At 48.9% G+C, this 23,746-nt stretch overlaps 1 protein-coding gene across 4 annotated transcripts in view; it reads right to left on the bottom strand.

The window, feature by feature from the left end:
* IQCB1 (IQ motif containing B1) overlaps window positions 1-23,746 on the bottom strand; it is a 352,259-nt gene that overhangs the window by 77,031 nt on the left and 251,482 nt on the right. For all 4 annotated transcript variants that reach the window (XM_063934042.1, XM_063934043.1, XM_063934041.1 and 1 more), the window contains 2 exons: window positions 9,728-9,837; window positions 8,565-8,674 (listed from right to left, as the gene is read on the bottom strand). In XM_063934042.1, the coding sequence (XP_063790112.1) occupies window positions 8,565-8,674; window positions 9,728-9,837 (220 nt within the window). The remainder of the gene's footprint in view (window positions 1-8,564; window positions 8,675-9,727; window positions 9,838-23,746) is intronic.

Consider the following 23,746-nt stretch of genomic DNA (forward strand, 5'->3'; position numbering starts at 1 on the left):
TGTTCTAGATATGGGAAGTTATGAAACTGCTTGTAATGTATTTCTAATAACAGTACTACATATTTTCACGTTTTCCCCCACACAGACTGAACTCCCATGCACTCTAGAATTATAGATTATGAAACACTGCATATTGTGAAGGCAACAAATAAACATGATATAACTGAAAATGTGTTATTTAGAGAAATACAGGAACATTGGGTAGTGCCATAATGCTACCTTACATTACTAAGTAAAAATTGTAAGCAATAACAGAAGAAATCCAGTATGTATTTGTATTAAACCCTCTCCCCATTGATTTAATAGATGGGGATGGCAAAGCATTACCGACTTACAGCATGGGCTCCATTTTGAATAGGGTTGTGTCTGCATGGAGATTGGTTAAATAGTCTCCGTACAGCTCCCCATAATATTGTGTTATTAAATACCCTATCAAAATATTTTTTCTATGTGGAAAACAGGATTTTGGTTACCTACCGGTAAATCCTTTTCTCGTAGTCCGTAGAGGATGCTGGAGTCCATATTAGTATCATGGGGTATAGACGGGTCCACCAGGAGCCATTGGCACTTTAAGAGTTTAATAGTGTGGGCTGGCTCCTCCCTCTATGTCCCTCCTACCAGACTCAGTCTAGAAACTGTGCCCGAGGAGACGACATACTTCGAGAGAAGGAATTACACAGATAGTGGCGAGATTCATACCAGCAATGCAGGAAAACGAAGCGCTGGGCGGGCACCCAGCATCCTCTACGGACTACGAGAAAAGGATTTACCGGTAGGTAACCAAAATCCTATTTTCTCTTACGTCCTAGAGGATGCTGGGGTACATATTAGTACCATGGGGATGTACCAAAGCTCCCAGTACGGGAGGGAGAGCGTGGAGGCTCCTGCAACACTGCCTGACCAAACTTGAGGTCATCAGAGGCCAAAGTATCGAACTTGTAAAACTTGGCAAACGTGTTCGATCCAGACCAAGTAGCCGCTCGGCAGAGTTGTATCGCCGAGACACTACAGGCAGCCGCCCAGGAAGAGCCCACTTTATGAGTAGAGTGAGCCTTTACGGATTTCGGACACGGCAATCCTGCCGTGGAATAAGCATGCTGGATAGTGAACCTGATCCAGCGTGAAATCGACTGCTTAGAAGCAGGACATCCAATTTTCTTTGGATCATAGAGGACAAACAGAGAGTCACTTTTCCTATGACGAGCCGTCCTCTTCACGTAAATCTTCAAAGCCTTCACTACATCCAAGGCCTTTGAAGTAATTGAGGAGTCAGTAGCCACTGGCACCACAATAGGTTGGTTGATGTGGAAAGCCGACACAACCTTAGGTAGGAACTGTGGACAAGTCCTAAGTTCCGCCCTGTCTTCATGGACGATCAGATGGGGGCTATTACAAGGTAAAGCCCGCAATTCCGACACACGTCGTGCAGAAGCCAAGGCCAACAAAGTGACCGTCTTTCACGTGAGAAACTTGGTTTGAGCCTCTACAGGAGTCTGATCTCAAGTAGATTGCAGGAACTGCAACACCACATCAAGATCCCATGGAGCCGTAGGCGCCACAAAGGGAGGCTGGATGTGCAGAACCCCTTTCAAAAAGGTCTGAACCTCAGGAAGAACAGCCAATTGTTTTTGGAAGAAGATGGACAAAGCAGAGATCTGGACCTTGATGGAGCCCAGTCTCAGTCCCATATCCACTCCTGCTTGCAGGAAAAGGAGAAAACGTCCAAGTTGAAACTCCACCGCCGGAAACTTCTTGGCCTCACACCAAGAAACATACTTCTTCCAAATGCGATGGTAATGCTTAGACGTTACACCCTTCCTGGCCTGTATCAGGGTAGGAATGACCTCACTCGGGATACCCTTCCGAGCTAAGATCTGGCGTTCAACCGCCATGCCGTCAAACAAAGCTGCGGTAAGTCTTGATAAGCGAACGGCCCCTGCAGAAGCAGATCCTCCCGAAGAGGTAACGGCCGTGGATCTTCCAACAGAAGATCCAGCAGATCCGTGTACCAAGCCCTCCTTGGCCAGTCCGGAGCAATGAGGATTGCCAGAACCTTTGTTCTTCTCACGAGTTGAAGAACCTTTGGTATCAGAGGAAGTGGAGGGAACACATACACCGACTTGAACACCCAAGGTGTTACCAGTGCGTCCACCGCCACTGCCTGTGGGTTTCTTGACCTGGAACAGTACCTCCGTAGCTCCTTGTTGAGGCGGGAGGCCATCATGTCTATGTGAAGAACCCCCCACCAACCGGTTACATCCTCGAACACCTCCGGATGGAGGCCCCACTCCACTGGATGGAGATCGTGTCTGCTGAGGAAGTCTGCTTCCCAGGTGTCTACGCCCGGAATGAAGATTGCCGACATCGCCACCACGTGCCTTTCTACCCAGATGAGGATTTTTGACACCTCTGCCATGGCAGCTCTGCTCTTCGTTCCGCCTTGTCGGTTTATGTAGGCCACTGTGGTCACGTTGTCCGACTGCACCTGAACAGCCCGATCCTGTAGAAGGTGTGCTACTTGCAGAAGGGCGTTGTAAACGGCCCTGAGTTCCAGGATGTTTATTGGGAGAAGTGACTCTTGATCCGATCATCGTCCTTGAAAAGTTTCCCCCAGAGCGACCGCTCCCCAACCTCTTAGACTTGCATCTGTGTTCAAAAGGATCCAGTCTTGAATTCTGAACCTTCTCCCTTCCAGAAGGTGTGGAAGTTGCAGCCACCAGAGGAGTGAAATCTTGGCTTTCGGAGACAGGTGTATCCTCTTGTGCATGTGTAGGTGAGAGCCCGACCACTGGTCCAAGAGGTCCAGTTGAAAAGGTCGAGCATGAAACCTGATGCATTGATGAACCGATACCCGGGTAGGCCGTAGGACATCCCGGACCATTGTTTGAATCACCAACGCTTTCTCTGCCGGGAGAAATACCCTCTGCACTTCCGTGTCGAGGATCATTCCCAGGAAAGACAGCCGCCTTGTAGGCTCCAGATGAGACTTTGGAAGGTTCAGGATCCAACCGTGCTTCCTGAGCAGCTGTGTCGTGAGCGCGATGGACCGCAACATCCTCTCCCTGGATGACGCCTTGATCAAGAGATCGTCCAGATATGGAATTATGTTCACCCCCTGTTTGCGGAGGAGAACCATCATCTCCGCCATCACCTTGGTGAAGATCCTTGGTGCTGTGGAGAGGCCAAACGGCAGCGCCTGGAACTGATAGTGATCGTCCATCAGTGCAAACCTGCGATAAGCTTGATGCGGTGGCCAAATGGGAATGTGAAGGTAAGCATCCTTGATGTCCAGGGACACCAGGAACTCCCCCTCCGACAGCCCTGAAATGACAGCTTTCAGAGATTCCATCTTGAATTTGAACTCCTTGAGATAAGGGTTCAAAGACTTTAAATTTAGAATAGGCCGTACCGAACCATCCGGTTTCGGTACCACAAAAAGGTTCGAATAATAACCCTTGTTCCTTTGCTGAAGAGAAAAATGACCTCTGACACCACCAAATTCCTGATGGCCTCCAGAAGAATTGTCCTGTCCGCCAGCAGCGCTGGTAAGCCTGACTTGAAGAAACGGTGAGGCGGGGGATCTTGAAGCTCCAGTCTGTACCCCCTGGACACTATATCCAGAACCCAGGGGTCCAGACCCGACGACACCCAGACGCGGCTGAACTGCCGGAGTCTCGCCCCCACCTGACCTTCCTCCAGGCCTAGCTGTCCACCGTCATGCGCAGGACTTAGAGGAGTATCAGAAGCGGGCTTCTGGGTCTGGGAACCTGTGGGAGTGGGTTTCTTTCCTTTGGCACGACCACCTCTGAAGAAGGTGTTCGAAGGCTTATTCTTTCTAGGCCTCGCGGCCCGAAAGGACTGTGATGTGTTAGATGAAAAGGGCTTCTTCGTAGCCGGTGCAGCTGAGGGGAGAAAAGGAGACTTACCCGCGGTAGCCGTGGCAATCCACGCATCCAGCGCCTCCCCAAAAGAGAGCCTGACCCTTGTACGGAAGGCCTTCCACAAACTTCCTGGATTCCGCGTCCACAGACCAGTTGCGTAGCCAGAGACCTCTGCGAGCCGAGACTCACATGGAGGAGATCCCTGCAGCCATGGAACCCAGGTCCTTCATGGAATCCACCAGGAACCCTGCAGAATCCTGAGTATTACGTAAAATCAAATCAACGTCACCTTTGTCCAGTGTAGACGATTCCTCCTGCAGAGTGATCGACCACCTGGCAATAGCTTTAGCAATCCAAGCACAGGCTATAGTAGGCCGCAATATAGCCCCAGAAGCCGTGTAAATGGATTTCAGCGTAGCATCCACCTTGCGATCTGCCGGGTCCTTTAACGCGGTAGATCCCGGGACCGGTAAAACTACCTGTTTGGACAGCCTGGATACAGATGTGTCGACTATCGGCGGGGACTCCCATCTCTTCCCATCTTCCTCTGGAAAGGGAAAAGCCACCAACACCCTCTTGGGAATCTGGAATTTCTTTTCCGGAGTTTCCCATGGATTTTCAAAGATAGCATTCAATTCTTTGGATGCCGGGAAAGTGTGGGGGGTGGACTTCTTATTATCTGTGAAGAAGGCCTCCTCCACCTGTTCCGGCGCTGTGTCTGAAATGTGTAAAACATCCCTAACAGCCTCAATCATCAACTGCACCCCCTTGGCTAGTGATGCCGTCCCCCTAAACACATCCCCATCACCATCTGCATCGTCAGAGTCGCTGTCCGTGTCATCCTGCATAATTGCAAGCGCACGTTTATGAGAATGTACCACAGGGGACCCCAAGGAGGCAGAATCAGACCAAACCACCATAGAGGACTGGAGGACCTGAGTGGCATGCTCAGTCCTAGCCACCCTATCAGAAATCTGAGAAATAGTCCCCCTCAGAGAGACTAACCATTCTGGCTCTCTAGCTGGGATCTGCGCTAAAACAGTGCAATCCTGATTACATGGAATGGAGTCTTCCTGGGAAGACAAATCCTCTGCAGCATATTAAACAGTGTCCCTAGACATGTTGCACACACACTCAAACACCCCACAAACACACAGGGTATTATGAAGACAGAGTTTCCCCCCCAAGAATGGCAGCGAGACACAGAGATTGGAGTCAACCCACACACAGCGCTTTTTAGGTAAAGGGAGTCCCTTCCCAGCGCTGACTGTGTCCCTTAATAGGTGACACAGCCTTTAAGCAGCCTCCCCTCCCTTCTACAGCCCCCTGGTACCGTACAGACTGCTGGAGAAAGCTCTGGAGGGACCTGGATCCAGTGAACTGTGACTGCAGGCAGGAAAAATGGCGCTGAACGCTGCTGGGTCCGCTCTGAGGAGAAGCTCCTCCCTCTTCAATGGCACTGTCTTCCCGCTCACATGAAGATTATACTGGCCCAGAGGAATTTGCTGACCTGGGTCCGCAGACCCCGACATGCTGAAAAAAACCAGTGTAGGGTCCGGAGCTGGCCCAGGGCGTTCCCTTCCAGTGCCGCACCAAGGTACCGCTGAGCCTTCCAGGAGCGCGGGAACAACCGCGCTCCTGACTCTGTAGCCGCCTTCTTCACACTGTCCCCCCCGCTTGCAAGGGGGACAGTGACTGACTCGCCACACTTCAGCTTCTGAGGGGGTGGCGGTTTGCTGCCGGGGCGAGCGTTCCCCTGCGGCGGGGCGTGATCATACCCCTCTGGAGCCAACGTCCAGTCAGAGGGAGCAGTGGCTCAAGACCCCGCGGGGCGGACACTGCTCCCCCTCCGCCAGTCCCACACTGCAAACAGCCTCCCTGTAAAATAAAAAACCTGAAAAGAAAGAATAAAAATACTCTTTACCAAGAGAACTCTGTAGAGCTCCCCTAGCTGTGACCGGCTCCTCCGGGCACATTTTCTAAACTGAGTCTGGTAGGAGGGGCATAGAGGGAGGATCCAGCCCACACTATTAAACTCTTAAATTGCCAATGGCTCCTGGTGGACCCGTCTATACCTCATGGTACTAACATGGACCCCAGCATCCTCTAGGACGTAAGAGAAAATGGTGAAGCATTAGATGTGCTTTGCTCTCACATTTTACATCCTTGAACCAAGGATGGCATAAGAGACGAGGGTACCTGTGTGCAGACTCCTCTCTGTGGCGCCGAAGACATTGCACATGTGCATGTCTCCAGAAACACGGCGCTTGCCGTGTTCCCAGAGACAAATCTGTACTGTGCCTGCACGAATCACTGGGAAAATGGCCACAGCTCCATTTTCAGAGTGATTTCTCCAGCATCAGCAGTGCTGACGTAGGACTCTGAGGTAAGTAATTAAATATGGGTGCAGGATGTGTAGTGTGGGGTACCCTACACCACGCACAGTACACCCATTATAAAAAAAACACCTATGCCTTGAACAATGGAGTTTTGAAGTATACTGAAAGACCACAAGGCTGTATTCCCTACCATTTCATGGGCTGTGAATCAAGCATTTAGTGTGTAAGAGAACTATATAAAAAAAAAAAAAAAAAAAAAAAGAGGGGTCTTCTGATAAATCAATTGAAGATGTACTTTCCTGCTACTTCTATGCATGCTATTTGCGACATTTTGGGCCTAGGAAACCATTTGCACTACATACATATGTATAATTGGACATGTGGTGTCATCATACATCAAACCAATCTACAGTATATTATACTGTGATGTTTTACTGTGTTTTTTTTAATGAAAATTGCTAAGAATTGCACTTCATGTTTACTCCACACTAGGAAGGCTGCACATGTGGATGAACAGCAGTGTGTGCTTCCAATTTACCGATATGGTTTTTTATATTTTATTGTTGGCATATACTTGTAATATCAGAGGGGAATCTGTATGATATACTGCCGCTCGGGATGCCGAATGTCATTATGCCAACATCGGGATCCCGAGCGGTGGAATGCCGGCGGTGGGGGGCAGTGCAGCTAAGCCCCTTGCGGGCTCGCTGCGGGTTCTAGTCTCCCATTATGGGTGTCGTGGAAACCAATAGAGGGAGAATAGTCTACCTCGCTGGTACGGTGCCCTTGTCGGGATCCCAGCGTCTGTATTGTGACTGCTGACTGTCAGTATGCTAACCGCATACCTACCAGAGTATTACCAGAAACCTGTCCCTGCGGGTGTGCAATGATACATGCCATCTTAAGAATCGCAGCATGCAGTGAGATTCTGGGCTCCAATACCATGCCCAGATCGCATTACAAATGTGATTCTTGAAAAAAGGGCCCTAAGACAGAGCTGATCATCTTCCCACCCACCTGCATAACCTCACGTCCTACAATTTCATTATCTATTGATGGCACAACGATCTCCTCTAGCCCCCAAGTGCCCTTTCTTGGAATTATCCTAGACTCCTCTCTCTCTCTCTCCTTTAAACCATACATACATTCAGTACAATTAGCAGTCCTGCCTTTTCCATCTCAAAAATATTTCCAGGATCAGGCCACTTCTCACCCTGGATGCTTCGAAGACCCTCATCCACTCTCTGGTCATCTCCAGATGAACTACTGTAACCTCCTCCCATCTGGCCTCCCAGACTGCCACTTCTCTCCACTCAAGTCTGTCATCGATGGTACCGCCCGGCTCATCTTCCTCTTCCAACATACTAAGTCTGCCTCCACTATGTTACAAGCCATCCCTTGCTCCCCTCTCCTGTCAGGAGTCCAATTCCCACTCACTAAACCCTCGCCCATTCCTCTCCCATTTACAACTCTGACCTTCTCTCCCTTTACATTCCTGTCCACTCTCTTTGCTCCAGAATTGCATGCCGCCTCTGCTCCCTACTGAATACCTCCTCTATCTCCCACCTCCAAGACTTTGCGCGTGCTGCTCCCCTATCGCTACAATTCTCTACCTATCAAACCCTCCACAAAACTTCAAATGGGCTCTCAAGAACCACTTCATCAAACCCAGCCATCTCACATCCTAACCCTATGAGCACTGTCTACCCCATCTGTGTTACCCGGTCTGGTAACCAGTGGTCGGGATCCTGGCAGGCAGCATACCGACGCCAGGATACCAGCAGTGGGCCCAGTACTATTTCCATTCGTGGGTGTCCACGACACCCATAGAGTGGGACCAGAACCTGTGGCGAGCGCATCGAGCCACCGAGCTCGCAGCGCGGCGAGTGCAGTAAGCCTGCAAGGGGCTTCATTATGCTCGCCCCCCTGCCGGCATCCTGGTAGCCAGGATCCCGGCGTCTGTATGCTGACCCCTCTCTTCTCATGTGCTTTTCATTCTCTTACTCAGCCTATCTTCTACTCCATACAACGGCACCTACACCTCAGTTACAGCCAACCTGCTTATTTCAGTGTCATGACTGCTGATAGAGCAATGTTTATATACCATGGAATATACCTGGAAGCCGCTGTTTTCTTGATTTGTATATGTACTTTGTTAGGTGCTGCAGGACCCTTTTATGGCACCATATAAAGAATAATAATAATAATAATAATAAATAATAATACTAATATGCAACCATAAATACTCAGAAGGTCTAACACCTTTTTCCAAACTGTTTTATACAAGTGAATTATAGGAATAATACACATTATTGAAAAAAATGAATGATGTAATTGTTTGTACCTAAAACTCCGCTGCAAAGAAGTCACAGCCCTGGGAAGCTTTTTCATTCTTTTCCTCATCTGGAATCCCCTCCATACGGCCTGAATGAGGCACGCAGCACGGTGCAGTCTCTGTTAATGGAAAGATCACATGTTACAGTTCAGAGCAAATAGCTCAAAGAATAGTCCTAGTTCTGGCACAAGGTTTGGTCTCTGTACATTGCAGCTATTACCCCCAAAACATACAAACATTCATGCCTCGAACAAGAAAAGACAAAAATAACATTTTCTAAGATATGTTTTAAAGTATTTTATTTAAGAAAGCGAATAGGACACATACATTGGGACAGTATCCCTTCTGCTTGACTGCTGTGGTAGATTGTTAGTATGCTGTCATGTTTACAGAATGAAACTGTGTAATACAGAAGGTGAGTGATCTGCTGATATTGCAAGGAAAAGTGCCCCCACAATGAGCAGGTGTCCCAAATATGATCAGATTAACATCAATCGAAACATCATTGGGCATGTAGGGAAGTTGGTCTGCTGATGTTCCCTATTCTCCTGTGTTGCTGTCATTTTCCAATCACATTGGATCAGTCCAATCTAGCAGCTCATGTGTATAGGCCAAATGGAAAAGGATCCTCACCCTTAGTTGCTTGGGCAAGTTTACCATAATATAGAATAATCAGACCCATGAATTTCTTTCACAGTGAACAAGAAATCTACAGTAAGTGTCACCTTGGGTTAATGTCACACAGGCATTAATGAGAATCGGGTAGAGTAACTCAGGTTCCCCTTTTCACACTGGAGCCTACCTGGAAGATCCTGGCACAGAAAACCCAGAACGTCCTTTTCACACAGACACACGACCTGGGTTGCCCCAGCAATATCCTGGGTCCGAGGTGCGGTGTGAAAGGGGTAGTAATAAAACCTTTATAGAATCTACAAAATGAAGGTGCGGAGCCTCAAATTCAGAGCATAGAGAGACCGAACCTCCCATTCAAAGCACTGAGAAAATGTAGCACAGATCACATTCAATCCAAATGTTTTATCACACCTTGGGGGGAATTCAATTGTTTGAAAAGTCAGTTGGGTGTCTGTTTTTTCCTCTCTATTAGATAGGAAAAAACAGACACCCAACTGACTTTTCAAACAATTGAATATTCCCCCTTGTGTGCATATTACCTGCATTTCTTCTTGCTGGAGAGAACTGGAGTACAACACCTCTAGAAGTCGACTGAGCTCTCGGCCGAAGCCTTTTCCAGTCCACTGCTTGCTTAACAGAGATCTGAGCCCTGCAGAGACAGAACACAATAGCCTGTGTCAGCATCTTAAGGACATCTAATGATAGCAATGAAAATCAACTGGGCAATTCAAAAAACAAAACAAAAACCTTCATTCTGAAGCTCCTCCCCATATCAACCAACCCATCTTTTGTTCTAAGTTTGTTCCTGGCCAACCTCTTTGCTGCGCATTACAGATAATCGGCAAACTCCCTACCTAATCCAGGAATTAGAAATAGGAGACACCAGTGTTCACACCAAATGGGATAAGTCTTCCAAACTCTTTGGCAGTTAAGTGAGACACCATTTTCCAAGCTTTTAAAATGGTCTGCACAACCACTTCTAAATTTCTGCTGCTCTCAAGGGGGTCTATTTACTAAGCCTTGGATGGAGATAAAGTCAACTGAGATAAAGCACCAGCCAATCGGCTCTTTACTGCCATGCCACAGGCTGTGTTTGAAAAATGACAGTTAGGAGCTGATTGGCTGGTACTTTATCTCCAGTGACTATCTCCATCCAAGGCTTAGAAAATAGATCTCAAGATCTCCAAGAGCCACACTGTTAAAGCCAAAAGACGAAGAAAGCGTGGCCTGGAGCAGCTTGGTTTTGCCAGCTCTCCAGCACCTATACTGAAAAAACCTCCTGTTTAAGTGGCCATTCTCACACTTGTCTTAGGGCTCTCTGTGCGGTGCCACCTTACCTGTTGGCTGAAGATCTGTGCCATTCTGTATTAGCTCATCAGCATAAGTCACTAAAGCAATGTAGGAACTATCTCCAGTGTGGCTAACTTAGCAGGAAACGTATTGAAAATGGACTTGACCAATAAATTAAGCACTGACAGTCTGACAACAACTGCTGCACATGGGATGAGAGGAGTGGCTCCGATAAGAAGAGTACGCTAGTGGGGTTTCCTTGATAACAGTCACTATGGCCAGAACAGGGTACAAAGCCTGTCACTAGCACTGGCTGCTACACTGGCGAGACAAGCTGTTGTTTCTAACACTGCCTGCTCGTGTTTTACTCTGCCAGCACTAAAACTCTGGAACTGCGGAAACCTGTATGCCCAAAGGCAGAGAGCTGCAATCAGAACTCTTCCATCTACCCACTGAGAAGCCGAAATTGTAATGAACGGAAGCTGAATTATCACTTAAGGAGAGATTGTTCCCTTCTTGCGCAACCACAACTTTCCCCTTTCTTCCGTGCAGTACTGCAGGAACTGCTACCATCTTCGTATTAACCTGAGGGGATATGGAAAGTTCTGAGGAATAACTCTGAAAAGCAAAATTGGAAGTCCTATATTGTGAAGCTAAGGATGCACAGACAGGTGAAAAAATGACCTGCCACATGCACTGGGCTATGTGACTTCTGTGACCTTAGACTTGCTCAACTGCTGCAGCAAGGCCTATGCACAATATGAAGATAAGCCTATTTTCTCTAGTATCCATAAGGGATATTGGGGACACATTAGTACGATGGGTATAGATGGGGTCCAAAGGAGCCAGTGCACTTTAAATTTCCTCAACTGGGTGTGATGGCTCCTACCCTCCATGCCCCCCCCCCCCCACGGGCAGTTTAGAAAAAAGTGCCCTCAGGAGAGGAGAGAGTTTTCTTCAGTTTATTTTCAATCTTTGTTATTTTCGGTATGCTGTTTGGGCAACAGCACACCTGCACCGTGGGAGCTGGGGTGGGGTGGGGGTGGGCGGTCACCGGCCTTGCGAAGGTGTCAGAGCCGCTTCCCCGCTGAGAGGTTGTTTGTTCGCAGGGCACTGCGCCTTGGCTGTCGCAATCGCAGCACGCTGCACACCCCTAACATTGTCTGAAGCGACATCAGTGGCGAGTACAGACTGGGGGCCCTCGGTTCCAGGTGCAGCTGACACGCAGGGGAGGCATACGGGAGCCTCCTGGTGGGGACCCGCTATAGCACCCTGGTACACTGGCAGCAGTTAGTGAAAAACTTGCATTTGTGTGGGTTTTTTTTTTTTACACTTTTGGGAGACATTGCCAGTATAAATATTTCTGAAGCTCTATCACCATTGCGCGGGGCGGAACTTTCTCAGAGCGGGCTCATCTGCATTTTGGCACCTTCCTCTGCACAGCAGCAGCAACAAGCGCGCACAGCTCCTCCAAACAAGCAAAAACAAGCTGGAAACTTGGTACAGGGTGTATCTCAGGGGGAGAGCTGCTATTGTGCACAGTCTATGTCCCAGGGGGAATATATATTTATGTATAACAATAGGATTTTGATAACCTACCGGTAAATCCTTTTCTCCTAGTCCGTAGAGGATGCTGGGGACGACATCAAGACCATGGGGTATAGACGGGATCCGCAGGAGACATGGGCACTCCAAAGACTTTTCATTGGGTGTGAACTGGCTCCTCCCACTATGCCCCTCCGCCAAATCTCAGTTGTAGGAACTGTGCCCAGGGAGACTGACATTTTCGAGGAAAGGAATTACTTAACTAGTGGTGAGATATCTACCAACTCACACCCTCAACCATGCCGCACACATGGCATTCAACATAACACACGCCAACAGGCATGAACTAATTGCAGCAACATGCTGAAACCAAGATAACACAACTTGTGTAACTCTAATAACTAAACTGCAGGTAAAATACGCACTGGGACGGGTGCCCAGCAGCCTCTACGGACTAGGAGAAAAGGATTTACCAAAATCCTATTTTCTCATACGTCCTAGAGGATGCTGGAGACGACATCAAGATCATGGGGTCTATACCAAAGCTCCAGTATGGGCGGGAGAGTGCGGATGACCCTGAAGCACCGATTGACCAAACTTTAGGTCCTCATCGGCCAAGGTGTCAAACTTGTAGAACTTAGCAAATGTGTTTGACCCTGACCAAGTAGCTGCTCGGCAAAGTTGTAATGCCGAGACCCCCCGGGCAGCCGCCCAGGATGAGCCCACCTTCCTAGTGGAGTGGGCCTTTACTGATGTCGGTAACGGCAATCCAGCCGTAGTATGAGCTTGCTGAATCATATTTCTAATCCAACGTGCAATAATCTGCTTGGAAGCAGGACAGCCAATCTTGTTGTGATCATACAGGACAAACAGAGCCTCTGTTTTCCGCATACGAGCTGTTCTAGCAACATAGATTTTCAAAGCTCTAACCACATCTAGAGACTTTGAATCAGTGAATGTGTCAGTAACTACTGGCACCACAATAGGTTGGTTTATGTGAAAAGCAGAAACCACCTTTGGAAGAAAATGTTGGCGAGTTCGCAACTCTGCCCTATCTTCATGGAAAATCAGGTAAGGGCTCTTGTGAGACAAGGACCCCAATTCAGACACCCGCCTTGCGGATGCCAATGCCAAAAGTATCACCACTTTCCAAGTGAGAAACTTCAACTCTATCTTTTGTAGAGGCTCAAACCAATCCGATTGAAGGAACTGCAATACCACGTTAAGGTCCCATGGTGCCACTGGAGGCACGAATGGAGGCTGAATGTACAGAACCCCTTTCACGAAGGTCTGAACCTCTGGAAGAGAGGCCAATTGTTTTTGCAAGAACACTGACAAGGCTGAAATCTGGACCCTGATTGATCCCAATCGTAGGCCCGTCTCCACACCATTCTGCAAAAAATGAAGAAAACGTCCTAAGTGAAACTCTTCCGTAGGAGCTTTCCTGGATTCACACAAACACACATATTTTCTCCAAATACGGTGGTAATGTTTTGACGTTACTCCCTTTCTGGCCTGAATGAGGGTGGGGATGACCTCCTTAGGAATATCCTTCCTGGCTAGGATACGGTGCTCAACAGCCATGCCGTCAAACGTAGCCGCGGTAAGTCTTGGTACACACACGGCCCCTGCTGCAGCAGGTCCTCCTGAGGAGGAAGAGGCAGAGGATCTCCTTTGAGTGACTGCTGAAGATCTGGGTACCAAGCCCTTCTTGGCCAGTCTGGGGCAATGAAGATTGCTCGAACCCTTGTCTTTCTTATGATTCTGAGTACTTTTGGGATCAGCGGAAGTGGAGGGAAAACATACACTGACGGAAACACCCACTGGGTCACCAGTGCATCCACTGCTACTGCTTGAGGGTCTCTCGACTTGGAACAGTATCTCTGAAGCTTCTTGTTGAGATCAGACGCCATCATATCTATTTGAGGAACTCCCCAAAGACTTGTCACCTCTGCGAAGACTTCTTGGTTGAGGCCCCACTCTCCTGGATGGAGATCGTGTCTGCTGAGGAAGTCTGCTTCCCAGTTGTCTACTCCCGGAATGAATATTGCCGACAGAGCTTGTAGATGTTTTTCTGCCCAGCGGAGGATTTTTGTCGCCTCTGCCATTGCCGCTCTGCTTTTCGTTCCGCCCTGCCTGTTTACGTATGCAACCTCTGTTACATTGTCCGCCTGGATCTGCACAGGACGGTCTTGAAGAAGATGTACCGCATGTTGAAGGCCGTTGTAAATGGCTCTTAGCTCCAGAACGTTTATGTGAAGGCAGGCTTCCTGTTGTGACCAACGTCCCTGGAAGTTTTCTCCCTGAGAGACTGCTCCCCAGCCTCGGAGACTTGCATCCATGGTTACTAGAACCCAGTCCTGAATCCCGAACCTACGTCCCTCTAGCAGTGAGAGCTGTGCATCCACCACAGGAGCGAAATCCTGGTTTTTGACGACAGGTTTATCTTTCTGTGCATGTGTAGGTGTAACCCCGACCACTTGTCCAACAGGTCCCACTGGAATACTCTGGCATGGAACCTGCCAAACTGTATGGCCTCGTAGGCCGCCACCATCTTCCCCAACAACCGAATGCACTGATGGATCGACACACTTGATGGTTTCAATTTCTTTTTTACCATTTTCTGGATTTCCAGAGCCTTTTCCAGCGGAAGAAATACTCTCTGAACTTCTGTGTCCAGAATCATCCCGAGGAAAGACAACCTTGTCGTCGGTTCCAACTGTGACTTTGGGTAATTTATGATCCACCCGTGTTGTTGGAGTATTGACAGGGAGAGGGATATGTTTTGTAATAACTGCTCCCTGGATCTCGCCTTTATCAGGAGGTCGTCCAGATAAGGGATTATATTGACTCCTTTCTGACGAAGGAGGACCATCATCTCCGCCATCACCTTGGTGAGTACCCTCGGCGCCGTGGAGAGACCGAAAGGTAACGTCTGGAATTGGTAATGGCAATCATGAACCGCAAATCTCAGATAAACCTGGTGAGGAGGATAAATGGGAACAAGCAGGTAAGCATCCTTTATGTCCACCGACACTAAGTAGTCCCCCGCCTCCAGACTGGCAATCACTGCCCGAAGTGATTCCATCTTGAACTTGAACCTTTTCAGGAAGAAATTCAGATCTTTTAGATTTAGGATCGGTCTGACCGAGCCGTACGGCTTCGGAACAACAAAGAGTCTTAAATAAAAACCCCACCCTTGTTGTGACAACGGTACCAGGACTATAACCTGGTCTTGACATAATTTTTGGATTGCCACTGTTACTGCTTCTCTCTCTGGCGGAGAAGCTGGCAAGGCCGGCATGGGGGAACATCTTGAAACTCTAGTTTGTATCCCTGGGATACTATTTGCAACAGGGATCCAGGCAAGACAGAATCCAATCCTGGCTGAAGAGTTTGAGACGTGCCCCCACCCGAGCGGCCACCCGCAAGGGAGTACCAGCGTCATGCTGGGGATTTGGCAGAATTAGGGGTAGACTTCTGCTCTTGGGAACCTGGAGCCGGTGTGGGCTTCTTTCCCCTTCCCCTACCTGCAAAGGAGGGGGAACCTCTCGCCTTTTTGTATTTATTGGGCCGAAAGGACTGCATTTGCGGGTGATAGGTCTTTTTTGCCAATGCAGGCGCAGAGGGCAAAAATGTTGACTTACCTGCGGTAGCCGCCGAGACTAACGCATCCAGGCCATTGCCAAATAAGGCCTCACCTTTATATGGGAGAGCCTCCATGTTTCTTTTGGAATCTGCATCCGCGTTCCACTGGCGAATCCATAACGCCCGCCTAGCCGATACTGCCATGGTAGCGGCTTGTGAACTCAAGAGTCCAATATCCTTAATTGCTTCCAGCATGTAGGCGGCAGCGTCCTTGATATTCCCTAACTTAAGGAGTATCTCATATTTATCAATCGTGTCAATTTCTGATGACACGCTTTCTGACCATTTTTCAATAGCGCGACTCACCGATGCGCAGATGGATCATAAATTACTAAATGGATTTCAATGTCGTTAACATTTTGCTGTCTGCCGGCTCTTTAAGAGAAGCCGTGCCAGGAGCAGGGAGAATTATCTTCTTTGTCAAACTGGAAAGTGCACTGTCTAACACAGGGGGTGACTCCCATTTTTTCCTGTCTTCAACCGGGAAAGGATAAGCTATGTGAATCCTTTTGGGAATACGACATTTTTTATCAGGATTCCCCCACATCCCTTCAAACAGAGCATTTAGTTCGTGTGAAGGAGGGAACGTGACTTTGGATTTCTTTTCCTTACATAAATAAGCTTTTTCCTGAGGTACAGGAGTGCTTTCAATAACCTCCAACACATCCCTTATAGCCACAATCATATATTGTATACTTTTTGCCAATTTATGATCTATCTCTCTGGATTCACTATTGTCGACACAAGAATCAGAATCCGTGTCGGTATCATTGTTTACAACATTTGCAAATGGTCTCTTATGTGACCCAGAGGGGCCGCCCGCATAAGGAATAACAGCATCCTGAAAAATCACATCTTCCACAGATTTTCTCCAGCATGCAGCCTTAGATTCAGACTTATCTAATCTATGGTTAATCAGATGCATACTGTCAACTGTCACGTAGCTCTTTCACCCATGCAGGCTCTTGGTGTGCCGGTAGCGCCACCACATTACAACTCTGTGTCCTTAAAATGGCTTCCTCCGGGGAGGAACTCCCTGCCTGAGACATGCCTCACACGTGTACACCACACTCACAGACACACTGGGACTTATTTTGGGGACAGACCCACAGTAAAATCTGTCAGAGGGACACAGGATAGGAGCAGCCAGTTCACAAACCCAGCGCTAGTATTGCCTGTGAACACAGTATGTCCACAGCCCAAAAGCGATTTTAAATAGTAATATACACTATCAAATGCACCACAATCGCTTTGTGCCCCCCGCTTTTACAACTGCTAAAACTAGCTAGCGAGCGATCAACTCGGAATGAGGGCCTATGTACAGTGTAATGACAATAAGGGGGAAATTCAAATGTTTGAAAAGTCAGTTGGGTGTCTGTCTATTAGATAGGAAAAAACAGACACCCAACTGACTTTTCAAACAATTGAATATCCCCCTAAGAGTGTGCTACTGTGTTGCATAATTTGTATTGGGGGCACTATTGTGTGGCCACGCCCTTACCATGTGATGCCGCACACCTTTTTTGTGACGCGCCTTCTGCGTGCACTGTTCCTTTAGACAGTAGGGGGGTTAGGGCACAAATTTGTAGTTCACGGGGGGGGGGGGGGTCTAACACCCTACCATCGCCCCTGCCTCTGCTTAATGGGAGGGGAGTCAGTGGCGGGGGAAATAAGTTCCACTACCTCTCCAGAACCACTTTAAGCCCTGGTAGGGACAAGACAACACGCATACGAAACTGGAGACAAGAGGGCTAACAGAAGGTGAAAGAGAGACAGGTGATTGATAGATGAAGGCATACACACAGATAGGGAACAGACAGCAGAAAGTGGAACAATTAGCAAAGCATGGGGAAGCGAATTGCTCAGAATTGTTCACCCAGTGGAAATGCAGTAAAGGTAGGATCAGGTGGTACAGCAGTAAGCTGTGCCCCCTATTTAAACAGGGTGGCTGCATGCTTCCAATTGTGGCTGTCCCATTGGCGCAGAAGCCTCAAGTGACTGGCCGAAGCTTGGCAGATAAAAGGGGAGAGAGGCAGAAACTATGCAGAAGGAGAAAGGCAGAAGGTGGTCAGTGAATAAACAGAAGGAAACATGCATAAGGGAGAATGATATAGGTGTGAAAATGAGAAAAGAGGCTGGGAGAAACATGCAGGAGATGGACTGAGAGGGAGGAGTAAACGCACGCAAACATATTCAGAAGATGGACTTAGTGGGGGAGATAGACTAAGGGGTTCATTCAATTCAACGTGGATTGGATAGCACCGGGAGGGAGCTTCTGGAGCTATTCAATGCAGCGTGATGCGCAGATCAGCCCCGTTTTGACATGATCGCTGCGCTGCCATTCACCACACACACCCAACCCTCCCACCCACCCACCCCGTTCCCTGGAGTTACCACCCTCCACACAAGCCCATATATGTATGTATGTATGTATGTATGTATGTATGCATGCATGCATACATACATACATACGTCAAATGTTACCTCCAGGTCCCCACAGCACAGAGGGAGGCAGGCAGGCTACGGGCCACACAGGTGATCACTTGACCCCAGGCAAAGTTGGGGGCGTGGCCTAATCACGGACCCCCATGGCCACGCCCCTTTTATACATTCCCCCATAGCAGGCTGAAGGCTGGAGCCCAGGGGAGGAGGTGGTGGCACAGGAGTAAGGATCTGCCCCACTGTGCCCAGCACCAGCCAAAGTCGGCCCTAGTCTGCGTTATGGCTGGGGCCGGCTTTGCTGCAGGACTCCTCCTCTATAGCTGCCGCGACGCAGGGTGACACGAAGGGGGGCGGAGCCACATATGAGAGGCGGCCCCACACACCACTCGGCCCACCGGGGACTTCCCCGGTAACAGCAATGGCCAATGCGGCCCTGCCTGCGGATCCCGTCTATACCCCATGGTCTTGATGTCGTCCCCAGCATCCTCTAGGACGTATGAGAAAATAAGATTTTACTCACCGGTAAATCTATTTCTCGTAGTCCGTAGTGGATGCTGGGAACTCCGTAAGGACCATGGGGAATAGACGGGCTCCGCAGGAGACTGGACACTCTAAAAGAAAGATTAGGTACTATCTGGTGTGCACTGGCTCCTCCCTCTATGCCCCTCCTCCAGACCTCAGTTAGGATACTGTGCCCGGAAGAGCTGACACAATAAGGAAGGATTTTGAATCCCGGGTAAGACTCATACCAGCCACACCAATCACACCGTATAACTCGTGATACTATACCCAGTTAACAGTATGAAATATAACTGAGCCTCTCAACAGATGGCTCAACAATAACCCTTTAGTTAGGCAATAACTATATACAAGTATTGCAGACAATCCGCACTTGGGATTGGGCGCCCAGTATCCACTACGGACTACGAGAAACAGATTTACCGGTGAGTAAAATCTTATTTTCTCTGACGTCCTAGTGGATGCTGGGAACTCCGTAAGGACCATGGGGATTATACCAAAGCTCCCAAACGGGCGGGAGAGTGCGGATGACTCTGCAGCACCGAATGAGAGAACTCAAGGTCCTCCTCAGCCAGGGTATCAAATTTGTAGAATTTAGCAAACGTGTTTGCCCCTGACCAAGTTGCAGCTCGGCAAAGTTGTAAAGCCGAGACCCCTCGGGCAGCCGCCCAAGATGAGCCCACTTTCCTCGTGGAATGGGCTGTTACTGATTTAGGATGCGGCAATCCAGCCGCAGAATGCTCCAGCTGAATTGTGCTACAAATTCAGCGAGCAATAGTCTGCTTAGAAGCAGGAGCACCTATTTTGTTGGGTGCCTACAGGATAAAAAAACGAGTCAGTTTTCCTGACTCCAGCCGTCCTGGAAATATAAATTTTTAAGGCCCTGACTACGTCCAGTAACTTGGAATCTTCCAAGTCCCTAGTAGCCGCAGGCACTACAATAGGTTGGTTCAAGTGAAAAGCTGATACCACCTTAGGGAGAAACTGGGGACAAGTCCTCAATTCTGCCCTATCCATATGGAAAATCAGATAAGGGCTTTTACATGACAAAGCCGCCAATTCTGACACACGCCTGGCCGAAGCCAAGGCCAATAACATGACCACTTTCCACGTGAGATATTTCAAATCCACAGTTTTAAGTGGCTCAAACCAATGTGATTTTAAGAAACTCAACACCACGTTGAGATCCCAAGGTGCCACAGAAGGCACAAAAAAGGGGCTGAATATGTAGCATTCCCTTTACAAATGTCTGAACTCCAGGCAGTGAAGCCAGTTCTTTCTGGAAGAAAATCGACAGAGCCGAAATCTGGACCTTAATGGAACCCAAATTTAGGCCCATAGTCACTCCTGACTGTAGGAAGTGCAGAAAACGACCCAGCTGAAATTCCTCTGTTGGGGCCTTCCTGGCCTCACACCACGCAACATATTTTCGCCAAATACGGTGATAATGGTTTGCGGTTACTTCTTTCCTGGCTTTTATCAGCGTCGGAATGACTTCCTCCGGAATGCCCTTTTGCTTTAGGATCCGGAATTCAACCGCCATGCCGTCCAACGCAGCCGCGGTAAGTCTTGGAACAGACAGGGCCCCTGCTGTAGCAGATCCTGTCTGAGCGGTAGAGGCCATGGGTCCTCTGATATTATTTCTTGAAGTTCTGGGTACCAAGCTCTTCTTGTCCCATCCGGAACCACGAGTATCGTTCTTACTCCTCGTTTTCTTATTATTCTCAGTACCTTTGGTATGAGAGGCAGAGGAGGGAATACATAAACCGACTGGTACACCCACGGTGTCACTAGAGCGTCCACAGCTATTGCCTGAGGGTCCCTTGACCTGGCGCAATATCTAGTTTTTTTGTTTAGGCGGGACGCCATCATGTCCACCTGTGGCCTTTCCCAACGGTTTACCAACAGTTGGAAGACTTCTGGATGAAGTCCCCACTCTCCCGGGTGTCGTGTCTGCTGAGGAAGTCTGCTTCCCAGTTGTCCACTCCCGGAATGAACACTGCTGACAGTGCTAAGACGTGATTTTCCGCCCATCGGAGAATCCTTGTGGCTTCTGCCATCGCCATCCTGCTTCTTGTGCCGCCCTGTCGGTTTACATGGGCGACTGCCGTGATGTTGTCTGATTGGATCAGTACCGGCTGGTTTTGAAGCAGAGGCCTTGCCAGACTTAGGACATTGTAAATGGCCCTCAGTTCCAGAATATTTATGTGTAGGGACGACTCCTGACTTGACCAAAGTCCTTGGAAATTTCTTCCCTGTGTGACTGCCCCTCAGCCTCGAAGGCTGGCATCCGTGGTTACCAGGACCCAGTCCTGTATGCCGAATCTGCGGCCCTCTTGAAGATGAGCACTCTGCAGCCACCACAGTAGAGATACCCTGGTCCTTGGAGACAGGGTTATCAGCCGATGCATCTGAAGATGCGATTCCGACCACTTGTCCAAGAGGTCCCACTGAAAGGTTCTTGCATGGAACCTGCCGAATGGAATTTTGCTTCGTAAGAAGCTACCATTTTTCCCAGGACTCGTGTGCAGTGATGCACCGATACCTGTTTTGGTTTCAGGAGGTCTCTGACTAGAGATGACAGCTCCTTGGCTTTCTCCTGCGGGAGAAACACTTTTTTCTGTTCTGTGTCCAGAACCATTCCCAGGAACAGCAGGCGTGTGGTAGGAACCAGCTGTGACTTTGGAATGTATAGAATCCATCCGTGCTGTTGTAGCACTTCCCGAGATAGTGCTACTCCGACCAACAACTGCTCCATGGACCTCGCCTTTATAAGGAGATCGTCCAAGTACGGGATAATTAAAAACTCCCTTTTTTCGAAGGAGTATCATCATTTCTGCCATTACCTTGTTAAAGACCCTCGGTGCCGTGGACAGTCCAAACGGCAGTGTTTGGAATTGTAATCCTGTACCACAAATCTGAGGTACTCCTGGTGAGGATGGTAAATGGGGACATGTAGGTAAGCATCCTTGATGTCCAGGGATACCATGTAATCCCCCTCCTCCAGGCTTGCAATAACCGCCCTGAGCGATTCCATCTTGAACTTGAATTTTTTTATGTATGTGTTCAAGGACTTCAAATTTAAAATGGGTCTCACCGAACCGTCCGGTTTCGGTACCACAAACAGTGTGGAATAGTAACCCCGTCCTTGTTGAAGTAGGGGCACCTTGACTATCACCTGCTGGGAATACAGCTTGTGAATTGCCTGTAGCACAGCCTCCCTGCCTGAGGGAGTTGTCGGCAAGGCAGATTTGAGGAAACGGCGGGGGGGAGACGCCTCGAATTCCAGCCTGTACCCCTGAGATACTACTTGAAGGATCCAGGGATCCACCTGTGAGCGAGCCCACTGATCGCTGAAATTTTTGAGGCGGCCCCCCACCGTACCTGGCTACGCCTGTGGAGCCCCCGCGTCATGCGGTGAACTCAGAGGAAGCGGGGGAAGAATTTTGATTCTGGGAAATGGCTGACTGGTGCAGCTTTTTCCCTCTTCCCTCGTCTCTGTGCAGAAAGGAAGCGCCTTTGACCCGCTTGCTTTTCTGAAGCCGAAAGGACTGTACCTGATAATACAGTGCTTTCTTAGGCTGTGAGGAAACCTGAGGCAAAAATTTTTCTTCCCAGCTGTTGCTGTGGATACGAGGTCCCAGAGACCATCCCCAAACAATTCCTCACCCTTATAAGGCTCTATGTGCCTTTTAAAGTCAGCATCACCTGTCCAGTGTCGGGTCTCTAATACCCTCCTGACAGAATGGACATTGCATTAATTCTGGATGCCAGCCGGCAAAATATCCCTCTGTGCATCCCTCATATATAAGACGACGTCTTATGTTCGCAAAATAGTATCCCTGTTTGACAGGGTTACAGACCACGCTGCAGCAGCACTATCTGCAGGTCTCAGTCTAGTACCTGAGTGTGTAAATACAGACTTCAGGATAGCCTCCTGCTTTTTATCAGCAGGTACCTTCAAAGTGGCCGTATCCTAAGACGGCAGTGCCACCTTTTTTGACAAACGTGTGAGCGCCTTATCCACCCTAGGGGATATCTCCCAGCGTAACTTATCCTCTGGCGGGAAAAGGTACGCCATCAGTAACTTTTTAGAAATTACCAGTTTCTTATCGGGGGAACCCACGCTTTTTCACACTTCATTCACTCATTTGATGGGGGAACAAAACACTGCCTGCTTTTTCTCCCCAAACATAAAACCCTTTTTTTTTTTAGTGGTACTTGGGTTAATGTCAGAAATGTGTAACACATTTTTTATTGCCGGGATCATGTAACGGATGTTCCTAGTGGATTGTGTATATGTCTCAACCTCGTCGACACTGGAGTCAGACTCCGTGTCGACATCTGTGTCTGCCATCTGAGGGAGCGGGCGTTTTTGAGCCCCTGATGGCCTTTGAGACGCCTGGGCAGGCGCGGGCTGAGAAGCCGGCTGTCCCATAGCTGTTACGTCATCCAGCCTTTTATGTAAGGAGTTGACACTGTCGGTTAATACCTTCCACCTATCCATCCACTCTGGTGTCGGCCCACAGGGGGCGACATCCCATTTATCGGCATCTGCTCCGCCTCCACATAAGCCTCCTCATCAAACATGTCGACACAGCCGTACCGACACACCGCACACACACAGGGAATGCTCTGACTGAGGAAAGGACCCCACACAGCCCTTTGGGGAGACAGAGAGAGAGTATGCCAGCACACACCAGAGCGCTATATAATGTAGGGATAAACACTATCACTGAGTGAATTTTCCCCAATAGCTGCTTGCATAAACAATATTGCACCTAAATTTAGTGCCCCCCCTCTCTTTTTAACCCTTTGAGCCTGAAAACTACAGGGGAGAGCCTGGGGAGCTGTCTTCCAGCTACACTGTGAAGAGAAAATGGCGCCAGTGTGCCGAGGGAGATAGCTCCGCCCCTTTTTCGCTGACTTTTCTCCCGCATTTTTATGGATTCTGGCAGGGGTAATTATCACATATATAGCCTCTGGGGCTATATATTGTGATTATTTTGCCAGCCAAGGTGTTTTTATTGCTGCTCAGGGCGCCCCCCCCCAGCGCCCTGTACCCTCAGTGACCGGAGTGTGAAGTGTGTATGAGGAGCAATGGCGCACAGCTG

Source organism: Pseudophryne corroboree, chromosome 7 (genome assembly GCF_028390025.1).
Source record: "Pseudophryne corroboree isolate aPseCor3 chromosome 7, aPseCor3.hap2, whole genome shotgun sequence".
NCBI classification, from domain to species: domain Eukaryota; kingdom Metazoa; phylum Chordata; class Amphibia; order Anura; family Myobatrachidae; genus Pseudophryne; species Pseudophryne corroboree.